Here is a 10,576-nt window from a genome sequence, read left to right on the forward strand (position 1 = left end):
TTGTCTGAAGTGTTTTCTGACTTTTTTGAATATGAATCATTTTGTAATATCGGCTTAAGATCTGAACTTGAATCCATGTCTCAGTTCAACCAGTCTAACTGCATAGTGGACGTGCACAGACTCATGAAATCACGAGAAGCGACGTCGTTAAAATGACATTGACAGATTGAACTGAAGCAGAAAAGGCTGATTTCTCGCCGACTCAACAGAACTGCAGATTGATGAAGTTGAGGAGACAAAGTTCAGTAAGTGGCGTTTGATTATTTTACATTACAGGGTCGTGGTTTTCTCTAATTTATAAAAAAAAAAAAAAAAATACATTTGTTATTAATGTGTTGTCTGGAGTTTATAAATTGAAGATTTGAAGAAACTTCCTCCTTTTGACTGTTTTTTACAGTTTAGTTAATATTTGTATTTGGAAAGTCACCATCATACAAACAAAATACATTAATTATTAAATATGATTAATTAAGGTTGAAGAGAGCCCGTTTCCTGCTATTGCTTTATGCCACTTTATGCTATAGAAGCTTTTTAATACTGCATACACATTTCCTGTATTTTTTGGTTGCATTCTTATAAAGAGACTAAGCAATAATTATATGTGGTTATTATAGCATTGCTAAAACAACAAGTCTAGTTTGCACAGTACTGTATATTTGTATAGCGCTTTTTTTTTAATACTCAAAGACGCTCTACAGAAGTACGGGGGATGATTGTGAAACACCTCAGAGCTTTTTTTTCTCTGTGGTATAATTTCATAATAAGTCATATGATTATCTTTTGTTTACTGAGGTTTAAAAATAGCTGGCGGGCGTTGAGTTTCGTCCTCATCCTCTGACTCCACGGGTGACGGATGTAGAGTATAGATGTGAGCGATATGGAAAAAAGGGGCAGTCACTTCTTCAGAACAGTAACTAAACCAACCTGCTAACAATTGTAATAAAGAGTCAAACCTCTGAAGACATTTCAGTTGAGGCATTGTTACTAAGCAATTTTAAGAAATAAGTAACTACTGCTAGCATTAATGTTTGCAGTAGGCCTATACAATGCAATATAACCTGAACCCATTGACAAATAACATATTTTGGTCATTTTACAAACTCTCAGCTCTTAATGGCGAATTATTACTAAACGTGAGCTAATGTAGACCTATATGATATAAGACATGTCCTTATTCTTTCCAACCTCAGGCATTTTCCTTAAACTCCTACCTGACCTAATGTAGACGAGTCGATCCTCGTGATTTTTGTTGTAATGTCTTAAATTCATGTTATTTTCTGTACTTCCTTATACTTTCATTAATGTGATTGACTTACTTAGATTGGTTGAGGTCAAAAAAAGGCTTCTATGCACAGCTCTTATAAGATCTACCTACAGATTTTAAAGTATATTAAATTCAGGGGACTCTCAATGCATCACAAAACCTAAAAAATAAAAAAAAAAACGCCCCAAGAAAAAGAGAAGGATGTTGAGGAGGTAAAAGAAGCTGAAGAGAGGAGGCAGGAGAGAAAGCATAAGAGAGGAGATAAAGGGGAATAAATTAAAGGAGAATAAAGGAAGTAAATGTTAAACTGGCTCTCTGCTGCCCTCCAGTGGTCACATCGAGTAACTACAAGATCCTTCCATTTGGAGTTAATCGTCTTTTAAGCAATTCCTTGTAATTTGTTTAATTATTGCTACATTAATGACTATGAAAAAGTGTGAATCATTCCTTTTGATACCATAAATATGAAACAGGAGTGTTTCCTCTCCAGATGAAGGTAGAAAGTGTGTGTGACTGATGTGGATGTGACTTCAGCACCATGGATCAGAGTGAGGACAGAGAGGAGGGAGTCCCTCCCTCTAAGCGCTCACGATGTGAGGAACATGACAGCCAGACTGAAGCTCAGAGGTGAGATGAGGATCTCTAATTGTCCATCACTGTTCTCCACCATCATTATTCACACTCAAAGCTCTGTCTGTGTTGTGTAGAAGCCCCAAGCTACATAAACCAGACTCTGATGAACCTGAACCCGGCAGCTCAAAGCAAGGACATTCATCTGATCAAATGTAAGTTGTCGGTATCAAGTTAGTGTTTGTTAGTTATTCACCATTTTATTCAGAGAGAAGTTTACTAAATAAGTGAGCTCAAATAACTTTATCAGTTGCGTTTTCTTACCAGAATTAATCAGAGACCAGAATCTGCTGGACGTGACCGTGAACTCAGCTGTGTGTCTTTCAGGAGCAGCCAGTCAAAGGATGATTATTATAATTTTAAAGAAAGACATTCGTCTGATAAAAAGTAAGTTGTTCTCAGCATTAGAATTGGGCGATTGGACAATATGACCTCAAATCTGAATAAGGATGAATAGTTCTCATGTTATCTAGTTATACAATATTGGGTTATTCTTCAAAAAAGTTAATAAGTTACGGACTAAACAAAAAATGACAGATCAAAGGGCGCTTTTATTATGTTTTTGGTATCAAGTAATGTTAAAATGTTTCTTTAATCAATTAGTTTCGTATCCAGAGAGCATTTTACTGAATATATGAGCTCAAATAACTATCAGTTCTGTTTTTCTCTCAGGATCCATCAGAGACCAGACTCTCCTAGACCTGGATTCAGTTGTTTGTCCTTTAAGAGTGACTGGTCAAAGAGCACTGGTATTAACTTTAAACAAAGACATTCATCTGATGAAATGTAAGTTGTTTTCAGTGTTTAAATCAGGACAATATGAGCTAAAATGATTTATTGGTATTGATATGAAAATGACACAGAACACTGAACAGAGATTCAATCTACATTATTGAACTTGTCCAAAGAAACATTTCAGCACACTTACCTCAGGGAGTCTTTGGATGTTTCACCTCCAGCGATGAACTGAATTTACTTTTAGATGACTTTTATTCTCATGTTGTTGTCAGAGAGTGTAGAGAACTGCTTGTCCCCAGTGTCAGCGCTGTAGCTGTAGTTTGAAACTTTCATTATATTTCACCAATTAATGATTCTCAGTGGGATTAGCAGGACCAGTAAGATTTAAACACGACAGGGAGTCATCTGATTCTCTGTTCACATCCAAATATCTCTTGATGGACCTTAAGCTTGTGTTTGTCTCTGTGTGAACAGACATAATGTGAACTCATTCTTCATGATTCCTCCACAGAGTGGACCAGGAGAGCTCAGAGGTTCCCAGTGGTCAGTCTGCCCAGCAGCATCAAACAGACCTGGACTCCATTTTTATGGTTTGTACATGTACAACAACTACTTTACATCTATTGTTTTCACAATCATTTCCATGCTGCATTTTGTAGAGCAGTGGATTGTCAGTGTGTCCAACATGATCTGATGTTTGCTTCATGATGTTAGTTTGATTGTCATTCATATATTATTCTGTTCCAGCTGGTGGAGGAGAACATCAGCAGGTTTATAAAGAACGAGCTGAAGAAGATGCAGAAGGCTCTGAGTCCAGATTACCCAGAATGCTCAGAGAGTCAGAGGGTGGATGAGGAGGTGCTGGATGGTGAGGAGGAAGAGGGGAGGAGCAGCAGAGAGGCATTTCTGAAGATCACTCTGCACTTCCTGAGGAGAATGAAGCAGGAGGATCTGGCTGAACGTCTGCAGAGCAGTAAGAAGATGTCTATAAAGATTTAACATGCAGGATAAAAGAGACATGTGGAGGAAAATATGTTAATGTTCCTTAGGGGAATAAAACTGAACATTTTTTTCTTTATTAATCAATTATTGATCTAATTTCTAATGTGTTCATTCAGGAACTCGTGCTGACAGGTGTCAGCGTGAACTCAAGTCTAACCTGCAGAAGAGGTTCCAGTGTCTGTTTGAGGGGAGCACTAAAGCAGGAAACCCAACCCTTCTGAATCAGATCTACACACCGCTCTACATCACAGAGGGAGGGACTGCAGAGGTCAATGATGAACATGAAGTCAGACAGATTGAAACAGCATCCAGGAAACCAGCCAGACCAGAGACTACAATCAGACATGAAGACATCTTCAAAGCCCCACCTGTAAGAAATGAACCGATCAGAACAGTGATGACAAAGGGAGTGGCTGGCATTGGGAAAACAGTCTTAACACAGAAGTTCATTCTGGACTGGGCTGAAGACAAAGCCAACCGGGACATATACTTCACATTTCCATTCACTTTCAGAGAGCTGAATGGGCTGAAAGAGAAAAAGTACAGCTTGGTGGAACTTGTACATCACTTCTTTACTGAAACCAAAGAAGCAGGAATCTGCAGGTTTGAAGAGTTCCAGGTTGTGTTCATCTTTGATGGTCTGGATGAGTGTCGACTTCCTCTGGACTTCCACAACAATGAGATCCTGACTGATGTTACAGAGTCCACCTCAGTGGATGTGCTGCTGACAAACATCATCAGGGGGGAACTGCTTCCCTCTGCTCGCCTCTGGATAACCACACGACCTGCAGCAGCCAATCAGATCCCTCCTGAGTGTGTTGGCATGGTGACAGAGGTCAGAGGGTTCACTGACCCACAGAAGGAGGAGTACTTCAGGAAGATATTCAGAGATGAGGAGCAGGCCAGCACCATCATCTCCCATATCAAGACATCACAAAGCCTCCATATCATGTGCCACATGCCAGTCTTCTGTTGGATCACTGCTACAGTTCTGGAGGATGTGTTGAAAAGCAGAGAGGGAGGAGAGCTGCCCAAGACCCTGACTGAGATGTACATCCACTTCCTGGTGGTTCAGACCAAACTGAAGAACATCAAGTATGATGGAGGAGCTGAGACAGATCACTGGAGTCCAGAGAGCAGGAAGATGATTGAGTCTCTGGGAAAACTGGCTTTTGAGCAGCTGCAGAAAGGCAACCTGATCTTCTATGAATCAGACCTGACAGAGTGTGGCATCGATATCAGAGCAGCCTCTGTGTACTCAGGAGTGTTCACACAGGTCTTTAAAGAGGAGAGAGGACTGTATCAGGACATGGTGTTCTGCTTCGTCCATCTGAGTGTTCAGGAGTTTCTAGCTGCTTTTCATGTACATCTGACATTCATCAAGTCTGGAGTCAATCTGCTGGCAGAAGAACAAACAAAATGCTGGTGGTATGAAATGTTCAGAGGCAAAGCAACACATTTCTACCAGACTGCTGTTAATGAGGCCTTAAAGAGTCGAAATGGACACCTGGACTTGTTCCTTCGCTTCCTCCTGGGTCTTTCACTGCTGACCAATCATATTCTCCTTCGAGGCCTGCTGACACAGACGGGAAGTAGCTCACGGACCAACCAGGAAACAGTAGAGTACATCAAGCAGAAGCTCAGTGAGAATCTGTCTGCAGAGAGAAGCATCAATCTGTTCCACTGTCTGAATGAACTGAATGATCGTTCTCTAGTGGAGGAGATCCAACGGTCTCTGAGATCAGGAAATCTCTCTGCAGATAAACTGTCTCCTGCTCAGTGGTCAGCTCTGGTCTTCATCTTACTGTCATCAGAAAAAGATCTGGACGTGTTTGACCTGAAGAAATACTCTGCTTCAGAGGAGGCTCTTCTGAGGCTGCTACCAGTGGTCAAAGCCCCCAAAAAAGCTCTGTAAGTATCCAGACAGTTGGATTCATTCATAATTATTTTCATACCCTGTTGGGTTTTTTTTTGTTTGTTTGTTTTTTACAGAACAGAAAAATAAATAATATTATACTTTTTTCCTGTACAGGCTTAGTTTCTGTAACCTCTCGGAGAGAAGCTGTGCAGGTCTGTCCTCAGTTCTCAGCTCCCAGTCCTCTAGTCTGAGAGATCTGGACCTGAGTAACAACAACCTGCAGGATTCAGGAATGATGCTTCTGTCTGCTGGACTGGAGAGTCCACACTGTAAACTGGAAACTATCAGGTCAGGACCTGTTCAACAGATGATAATTTAAAATCTAATTCTCTCAAATATGGGTTCATGAGATTCAAGTTTTCCACCTGGTTTTTATTTTTCACAGGACAGAAAATCTTTGGATTTTTCCGATGTATCTTGTTTTTATTCAGCTTAATATATTGTATTGTACGTAGATATCAACTCGGCTGATGTAGAGGAACTGATCTTTGTTTTGACATGATGTAATTTCAATACTTGCATGCTTGTTTATCACTCACTATACCATATTTGGGTGTCACATCTCCAACATATTTAGATAGAACGGCAAAGATTTTAACCAGTGCTGAGAAGAGAATTCATATCCTGCATTACCAAAAGTCCAGACTCAAGATGTAAACATGATTATTTTCATGTTACTTATTCATTATTTCCTCTTTAGGCTGAATGACTGTAACCTCTCAGAGAAAAGCTGTGTAGGTCTGTCTTCAGTTCTCAGCTCCCAGACCTCTAGTCTGAGAGAGGTGGACCTGAGTAACAACAACCTGAAGGATTCAGGAGTGAAACCTCTGTCTGCTGGACTGAAGAGTCCACATTGTACACTGGAAACTCTCAGGTCAGGATGCATCAACCTGTTCAATGGATGAACATTTAAATCCTGATTTGCTTTAATGGACAGACAAACAAGTATTTTTGTGCTTTTATGACTGTCAAATCAATTGTGTTATTGACCTTTGGCAATTTACTGTCTCTGCTTTTTAAACCTGGAATATCAAAGAGTAAATTTACCATTTATCTCAAATTGAGCCATTAATTCATAGAGTTGGGTCAAATGAAAACATAAACCTTTATAATTATTTGAGAAATTATAAATTTATTTGACCTGTCTGTCTGACATGATGTTTTGTGTCTTTAAAGGCTGTCCGGATGTCTGATCACAGAGGAAGGCTGTGCTTCTCTGGTTTCAGCTCTGAACGCTAACCCCTCCCATCTGAGAGAGCTGGACCTGAGATACAATCATCCAGGAGACTCAGGAGAGAAGCTACTGTCTGCTGGACTGAATGATCCACACTGGAGACTGGACATTCTCAGGTATGACGAGACAATTTTTCATAGAGGACAAAGAGTTGGAGACATTTTCTCTGTCAGAGATCAACTCAATCTGAAAAAACTAAACTAGATTAGATTGAATTGGGACTCGTAGTTTTTGTTATGTTTACCTTAATTTTCCTGGGAAACTGAATTCCGATTGGATAAAAGCCCAACCCCACATTTTAACAGAATAATAAAACAGTAGACTAGAGCAATGTCCATGTTTATATGCTGAAAGAGAACGTGCTGCTCTGACCTCCCTCCTCCTTTCAGCCTGCAGCCTGCTGGAGTCCGATGGTTGACACCAGGTCTGAGGAAGTGTAAGTGTACTTTTCATTTGATTCATGAAAACAAAGCAAACTTCAAACTGTGACATCACTCATTCATGTCCTACTGAGGATGAAGATTATGTCACCATCAAACAGATGATAGATCAATAACTGCAGCTGTATTGTGTCTCGTTCTCTCCATCAGATTTCTGTGAACTCACACTGGATCCAAACACAGCGAACAGAAAACTCAAACTGTCTGACAACAACAGGAAGGTGACACGTGTGGAGGCTGAGCAGTCATATCCTGATCATCCAGACAGATTTGACTACTGGTCTCAGCTGCTGTGTAGAGATGAACTGACTGGTCGCTGTTACTGGGAGGTTGAGTGGAGAGGAGGAGTTTTTATGGCAGTGAGTTACAGAGGAATCAACCGGAGAGGAGACAGTGAAGACTGCAGGTTTGGAGGGAATGATCAGTCCTGGAGTCTGAGCTGCTCTGATAGTGGTAATTACTCTGTCTGTCACAACAACAGAGGAACAGTCATTTCTTCCTCTTCCTCCTCCTCCTCCTCCTCCTCCTCCTCCTCCTCCTCCTCCTCCTCCTCCTCCTCCTCGGTCTCTAACAGAGTAGCAGTGTATGTGGACTGTCCTGCTGGCACTCTGTCCTTCTACAGAGTCTCCTCTGACTCACTAATCCACCTCCACACCTTCAACACCACATTCACGCAGTCTCTGTATGCTGGGTTTAGGTTCTGGTCTGGTTCCTCAGTGTCTCTGTGTTCTCAGTAGGAGGGAGAGTCTCCTCTGGTTAGAAAAATATTCTCATGTTATTCAGTACCAACCTGATCTCTCACTGGTTGTAAATGCAGCATCTAAACACAACATGGTTTCTACATGACTGAAAGTGTTGTTTGTCATATCTACACATTTAAAAAAGGTCTAAAAGAAAACGTACTTTTATCAAACCAGATAGCTCAGTCTGTTTTCTATTTCCATCATTCTGAACACGCAACACCCTCGAAAACTGAATCTTTCTCCAAATTTCACCAAACAAGAATTTTACAGTCTGTTAAGAACTTCTGATTTCTGATTGTAAAATCACAGACTGTTGTATTAAGCTCTCACCGAAGTGCAGAATTGTTTTTTTGTTGTTTTGTTTGTTTTTTGGTGGTTGTCTAATAACATGTTGCATTGTGAATAATACGGGTACTGGGTGTTGAAAAGTGAGAAAAATGTGTGGAATTTTAAGGAATATACATTTTGAATGTTAGCATCTAAATGATAACTGAAAAGTTTGTGAATAGACATCAGTGAAATTCGCTCTATGTGTTCAGTGGCAAAATGGTTTGAGGTGGTAGATGACTCTGTAGTAGTTTCAATGCTGAGACAGACCGTTTGTTTTAAAAGCCAATGCCCAGATAAAGTTCAAACATCAGATATGTCAACAGTGGTTTTGGTTCACATTATTACAGCAGCACACAGAATGACAGAAATGAAAGGTAAACGCCCCTCGCAGAAAAATGATATTTTTGCTTTACTCCGCTCTTCTGTGTGTCCACGGCGAGCCAGATCTTGTCCCCTCCTATCATCCATGCTGCCCCGCCTCATCTAGCCACAGGTATGGCTACAGGTGTAGCTCTGACTCATTCCAGGAAGTAGCTCAAGCACCTAACAGATGTCGAGCGGGGAGTCTGTTTCATCAGCAGTTTGGAATGATAACTGTAAGTTTGCTTTGTTTAATAGTACTTGAAATTCCTCTTTAATAACTTCAGGGATTGTTTCTTGATGTCCAGTGTTTGCTGTGTTTAATACATCAGGGGGTTTGGAGAACTCCGATTCAGAAATGTACGTCTACATGTTAGAAGATATCTAACATAACATGTAAACAAAGGAAGAGAGGCGTGTGCGGCAGAGGAGGGGCAGGGGGCGCATATTGGCAAAGGCGTAGGAACCGGGTGGGACGGGGGAGACGAGGGAGACGTGTCCCCTCCAATATTGGAGACAGGCGCAGTTGTCCCACCCAAAAATTATACATCGGAGGAGAAAAATATTTGATTTTGAAATCTTTAACTCCCTTGCTTTTTTTGAAAGCGTAACACAGTCTTGTCACCGCCCCCTCAACGGCTGAGACACTGCGGTCACGCCATCCTCACTTCAACTTTCGAAGGTGCGTCTACATCGTCTGTACGGTAGCGCTCCTTCATGCTGCATTCAAGTACACCTCGTTAAAAAGGGACTCCATTCGTTGGCTCTGTGTAACAGATCCTATGGTGAATACTGATGCTTTACTGAGGTGTTCGTGTTTGTATTTTTGTTAAAATGAAAAAGTTAAAATAAAATACTAAAAAAAGGGGACTCCATTGGTAGATTCAAGAGCACCTTCCTGCAGCGGGAATCTTAATTATATTATATTAATATATATTTTTGTTTTCAGTTGCTGAAATCACTGAAATAAACTCTGTAACGTCCCTGTTGTATTTATTGATGATTTTCTTTAATGATCCAAACCACATGATGAAAAAATTTAAGCATTTTCTTTTTCTTTTTTTGTGTGTGTGTGTGGGGGGGGGGGGGGGGGGGGGTGTATGTATATATGTGTAGGTGTATACATGCATGTGTATTCACTGTATGTGTGTGTGTGTGTGTGTGTGTGTGTACACTATATAAATATTTATACTTGATTAAACAAATTTTAAAAAAAGTGCCAATTTAAAAGATTCATAATTGTTTTCTGGGAACTCCACTACATCCTTGTTCTACCTCTCATTTTAAAATAATGCCTACTTGAAATCATCTGCACGTGCCAGACTGCAAAAAGTGCCAAATTGAAATATTCATAAAAAAATCAAATTGTTTTCTGGGAACTCCACCACACCCTTGTTCTACATCTCATTGACTACCACTGTGGTGAATTGCAAGTCATTTGACTGTAGCATTTTGAAATAATCACACACAAAATCACCAAAAAAGAATATGTTTAGAATATGCTTTCTATGTAACAATGTAGTGTTTTTGATTCTATGACGTTAATATATTACTTATTTAAATAATGGAGATTAGTAATTAATTATCATATATGTCTCACATTTTAAAATACACACTTAAGCTATTTCCCATGTTTGTACATATGTAATATATACATTTAATATTAATCAATGTACATGTATACAAATTGCCTCTGTTATATTGATATTGTTGTCTTGCATTGTTGTAAACTATTCGTCATCTAACATTATGGAAACCTCCAAGCCCTATATAAAAAATAAAGGTTTGATGATGATTAGTATAATTGACCACAAAGTATTATTGGAAAGTGGCTACATTACAGGGTTCACTTTCATGCTGCATTACTGAAATGGAGTATTTCAAATCACGATGGACCTAATGGACTGTACCAGGAGA

The 10,576-nt window shown here is 39.9% G+C and overlaps 1 protein-coding gene across 1 annotated transcript; it reads left to right on the forward strand.

Moving 5' to 3' along the window:
* Positions 1-2,000: 2,000 nt before the first annotated feature.
* LOC128354003 (NLR family CARD domain-containing protein 3-like) lies at positions 2,001-7,963 on the forward strand. The gene is made up of 10 exons (XM_053314253.1): positions 2,001-2,067; positions 2,567-2,643; positions 3,154-3,222; positions 3,380-3,605; positions 3,751-5,545; positions 5,667-5,840; positions 6,253-6,426; positions 6,729-6,902; positions 7,176-7,222; positions 7,377-7,963. Exons 1-10 carry the CDS (start codon positions 2,001-2,003, stop codon positions 7,961-7,963), a joined length of 3,390 nt encoding a protein of 1,129 aa, XP_053170228.1.
* The last annotated feature ends 2,613 nt before the right edge of the window (positions 7,964-10,576 follow it).

This window comes from Scomber japonicus, chromosome 24, assembly GCF_027409825.1.
Source record: "Scomber japonicus isolate fScoJap1 chromosome 24, fScoJap1.pri, whole genome shotgun sequence".
NCBI lineage: Eukaryota > Metazoa > Chordata > Actinopteri > Scombriformes > Scombridae > Scomber > Scomber japonicus.